This window comes from Pteropus alecto, unplaced genomic scaffold (assembly GCF_000325575.1).
Source record: "Pteropus alecto unplaced genomic scaffold, ASM32557v1 scaffold388, whole genome shotgun sequence".
Classification (NCBI taxonomy): domain Eukaryota; kingdom Metazoa; phylum Chordata; class Mammalia; order Chiroptera; family Pteropodidae; genus Pteropus; species Pteropus alecto.
Window position 1 is genome coordinate 468122 of NW_006441398.1, and position 4817 is coordinate 472938.

Sequence of the window (4817 nt, forward strand, 5' to 3'; positions counted from 1 at the left end):
AAGAAGATATGAATTTACTGTTTAAATCATATATCAGTTTCTATTATTGATTTGCCTATTAAGCGAGTAAAGGGAAATAAGCTTGGTTAATATATTTCTTAAAGAGTAAAAAGACTTTTGGCCTAAAATCCCCTCCCTTCTTGGATTCTAGGGGCCCTGTCAGGCCTACTGCCATTTTACCAACAATGGGCCAATAGCCAGAAGATCTGAGGATCTGAGTCACCAGTTTCAGGCCATTATTGGAATTTGAGGGAGAGGGCCTTTTTCCCAAAGAAAGGAGGAAACAAAACTAAGTTTACTAAAAAGATTAAGAACTCTGCAAGAGATGTACCATTTCATTTCCTGCTAAAAGATTAAGAATTTTACAAGTGATGTCCCATATCACTACTGACCAACTGGCTATAAATCAGAGGTTCCCACAACCTTCTGGAGCTCGATTAATTTGCTAGAGCTGCTCATAGAAATTTGTCACTTAACTAGTTCGCTGGTTTATTGTAAAAGGATATAACTCAGAAACAGCCAGATGGAAGAGATGCTTGGGGCCAAGTAGGTGGGAAGGGGTGCCAAGCTTCCATGCCCTCCTCTTCTTGGGTGGTTTTGGGGGTTTCTTTCGTAGGCTGATAAATTAAATCACTGACCATAGGTGATTGATTCCATCTCTAGTCCCTCTCCCTTCCTCAGAGGTGGGAAGACTGAAAGTTCCACCCCTTTAATCACATGATTGGGCCCATTAGCAACCAGCTGCCATCCTTAGGTGCTTTTAAAAGTCATGTTAACATAACAAAGGACCTTTTCACTCTCAACACTTAGGAAATTCCAAGAGTTCCTGGAGCTATAAGCCAGGAATTGTGTATAAAGATCAGAATCTATTTTGGTCATCTGAATGACAAAATATACATTTCTTATGAATCACAGTATCTGCACCCTGTATCCCTTTGTTCACACTTCTCCCAATCCCCCCAGGCCTCCAGCCCCAACTTCCTGTCTCTATGGATTTGCCTATTCTGGACATTTCATACAAATGGGATCGTATAGGTGGTCCTTTTATCTGGCTTCAATTAGCATAACGCTTTCAAGGTTTATCTAGGTTGTGGCATGTATTGGTTCATTCCTTTTTATGGCTGAATAATATTCCTCTGTATAGATGGACCACATTTTGTTTATCCATTCATCACTTTATGGACATTTGGATTGTTTCCACCTTTGGCGATTGTGACTAATGCTGCTGTGAACATTTATGTACAGAGTTTTCTGTGGACATATGTTTTTATTTCTCTTGGGTGTAATTGTAAGGAATGGAATTGCTGGGCCATACGGCAACTGCATGTTTAACCATTTGAGGACCCGCCAGACGATTTTTCCACAGCAGCTACACCATTTTGCTTTCCCACCATCAGTGTAATAGGGTTCTGATTTCTTATCCTCGCCAGCACTTGTCTTTTTATCTCTAGCCAGCCTAGTAAGTATGAAATGGTGTCTCATTGCAATTTAGATTTGCATTTCCCTGATGACTGGTGGTCTCATGTGATTTCAGGGTTTCTTGAGTGGTCATTCAGTCATTCAACAAACACTGGTTAGGGGTCAAATACTCAGTACTGTGGACATTGATATGTAAGTTTGCGTTTGCCCCCTTGTCTGCAAGGGACATCATGTGGCCACCCTGGCCTGCGGGTGGCATGGCTGATTTGACAGTCCTAAAGAGATGGAAGGATGGCTCTTGCAATTCTTACAGCCTTGGCAAATTTACCACGTGGATGTCCATGAGAGCAGGGCTGAGCCTGCCATCTGACCTTGTCCCTCTGTCTCCCTCTGTCCCCTGCATAGCCACCACCATGGCCCAGACCCTGCAGATGGAGATCCCGAACTTCGGCAACAGCATTCTGGAGTGCCTGAATGAGCAGCGGCTGCAGGGCCTATACTGTGATGTGTCAGTGGTAGTCAAGGGCCATGCCTTCAAGGCCCACCGGGCTGTGCTGGCCGCCAGCAGCTCCTACTTCCGAGATCTGTTCAACAGCAGCCGGAGCGCCGTGGTGGAGCTGCCGGCAGCTGTGCAGCCGCAGTCCTTCCAGCAGATCCTCAGCTTCTGCTACACGGGCCGGCTGAGCATGAACATGGGGGACCAGTTCCTGCTTATGTACACAGCCGGCTTCCTGCAGATCCAAGAGATCATGGAGAAGGGCACCGAGTTCTTCCTCAAGGTGAGCTCCCCTAGCTGTGACTCCCAGGGCCTGCACGCTGAGGAGGCACCGTCATCCGAGCCCCAGAGCCCCGTGGCACAGACATCGAGCTGGACGGCCTGCAGCACCCCGCTGCCCCTAGTGTCTCGGGTCAAGACAGAGCAGCAGGAGTCGGACTCAGTGCAGTGCACACCTGTGGCCAAGCGGCTGTGGGACAGCAGCCAGAAGGAGGCTGGGGGTGGCAGCGGCAGTGGTGGCAATGGCAGCCGCAAGATGGCCAGGTTCTCCACGCTGGACCTGGCCACCAACCGGCCACCCCAGCAGGCCCTGGCGGCGGCGGCGGCGGCGGCAGCGGCTGGAGGCGTGGTGAGCGGGCCCAGCACATCAGAGCGGACCAGCCCAGGCAATGCTGTCGGTTCCAGGAGAATTTTTAATGCCTGGATAGCCTGTCCTGTGCACAGAATTGGCACATTTCATGTCGTTCAGAAACTCCAATCAGATCAAGGTTCAACAGTTAGTCCAAGCTCCCAGCCCCAAACCCAGGGGAAGAGACCCTTACCCTTACATAGGTACTGCGCACGCAGCTCCCCTCCACCACCTCTCCACAGCCCCCCACCTCTACCCTTCCTTCTCCAAGGCTGTCCCAGCAGGAGGGAGCATTAAAATTATCTGCTGTGGGTTTTACGAGCAGCGATAGCTTTTTAAAACAACAACACAAAGTCCTTGTGTGGCTCTCGGGTAACTTAAAACTCTGGAGGCAGAGCTGCCCCCCGCCGCCTGCCAAGAACGCCAGTGCCGTGTGAGACCACAGGGCAGCCCTGCTTCAGCGGAGAGCGAGCCTCTCTAGGACAACGGAGGCACCTCTCAGGGTCTTGGAGCAAAATATCCTGGGAGAAGAGATTGGGGGAAAAAACACCAGTGACAGTTCGGGGGTAGTAGAGGGTAGGCAGAGTCAGTGTTGCAAGAAAGGACTGGGGGTGGGGGAAAGACAATGGGAGAAATTTTTATTTCAGCAACTTCGCCAAGAAGCCCGCAGGGGACTGGGTAGTAGGTGATGGGAGGACAAGGTCTGACACCGCCCTGCTCCCTCCCCTAAGGATGAGGGCGAGCGACCTCGGACTGGCTCCGCAGGTGGGCGCGCGACTGGGGGCGCACTTACCCGAGGACCCGTGGTGCGGTGGCCGCGAACCGCTAACAGCTGCACCAACACCAGCAGCAAGTGGGGCGTGAGCAGACGGGCGCAGCGTGCGGGCAGCATAGTGCCAGTGGGCTGCGGGCCGGGGTCGCGGGCTCCGCGGGGTGCACAGCCGCGCCTGCCTTGCTGCCTTCCTTCCCTCGGAGGCCCTGGCGGCGGCGGCGGCGGCGGCGGCAGCGGCAGGAGGCGTGGTGAGCGGGCCCAGCACATCAGAGCGGACCAGCCCAGGCACCTCAAGCGCCTATACCAGTGACAGCCCCGGCTCCTACCACAATGAGGAGGACGAGGAGGAGGATGCAGGCGAGGAAGGCACAGATGAGCAGTACCGACAGATCTGCAACATGTACACCATGTATAGCATGATGAACGTCGGCCAGAGCGGTGAGGCACCCACCCCATCTCCTTCCATTACCAGCCCCCACCCCTGCCACCCCCATCCCCAACACACACCACTCTCTCCCCTTCAGCCGAGAAGGTGGAAGCCCTTCCTGAGCAGGTGACCCCTGAGTCCCGGAATCGTATTCGGGTGCGGCAAGACCTGGCATCTCTCCCGGCGGAGCTCATCAACCAGATCGGTAACCGCTGTCACCCGAAGCTCTATGATGAGGGCGATCCCTCTGAGAAGCTGGAGCTGGTGACAGGTAGGCTGGCCTCACTTCCTCCTCGAATCTCCCTCCACTCCCTCCCACCCTGGGCCTCCCTCTGGGCTAGTGGCCTATGGCACAGTCTCTAGGTCCAGTGCACCCTTGCCACCCCTTGGCCGTGTCCTAGAGCAGCTGACATCCCTCTTTGTTGTTATACATCAAGGACTGGCCTTTCGGTTTCCACCCTGGAGGCAGGTTCAAACGTTGGCTGGCATCATTGGCCACATAGGGTAACGAGCAGATGCTGTGGGTGGTGTGAGGGTCAACTACACAGTAGTTAAAAAATTTGCCCCTTGGGAGTCGGGGTGCGTGGGTACGGCCTCTGCTGCCTGTCCTTTCTGATGCATGGCTGGTTGTGTGGGTAAAAGCTAGCTGCACAGGTATGAGGTGGGCCCGGCACAGTGTAGGTGACCTGTGGATGGTGGCGCCACCATTTCTGTCCCTTTATGAGGTTGCCCTGCGGCGAGTTTGTTGGGGAGGGGCTCCAGGGACTCTGAGAAGTGGGCCTGGCCATGTGGGAAATGTGGCAGTTTGGGGCCCCCAGCCACCATTTTCCCGCTCCAGGCACCAACGTGTACATCACAAGGGCACAGCTCATGAACTGCCACGTCAGCGCGGGCACGCGGCACAAGGTCCTGCTGCGGCGCCTCCTGGCCTCCTTCTTTGACCGGTGAGGTCCTTGTTAGAGCCTGGGGAATGGGGGGACCTGCCCCATGCTCCCCACCATCACAGGGGTCCTGACTCCACTCTCCTATGACCTTCCCCCAGGAACACACTGGCCAACAGCTGTGGCACCGGCAT

General features: G+C 54.1%; 1 protein-coding gene across 1 annotated transcript in view; it reads left to right on the plus strand.

The window, feature by feature from the left end:
- The first annotated feature begins 1784 nt into the window (after positions 1–1784).
- NACC1 (nucleus accumbens associated 1) overlaps positions 1785–4817 on the plus strand; it is a 6597-nt gene continuing 3564 nt past the window's right edge. Inside the window, exons 1-5 of the mRNA XM_025051610.1 lie at positions 1785–2540; positions 3519–3753; positions 3840–4013; positions 4581–4686; positions 4785–4817. The exon at positions 4785–4817 is cut by the window's right edge and continues 32 nt beyond it. Coding sequence (XP_024907378.1) covers positions 1833–2540; positions 3519–3753; positions 3840–4013; positions 4581–4686; positions 4785–4817 — 1256 coding nt within the window. The 5' untranslated portion in view covers positions 1785–1832. The remainder of the gene's footprint in view (positions 2541–3518; positions 3754–3839; positions 4014–4580; positions 4687–4784) is intronic.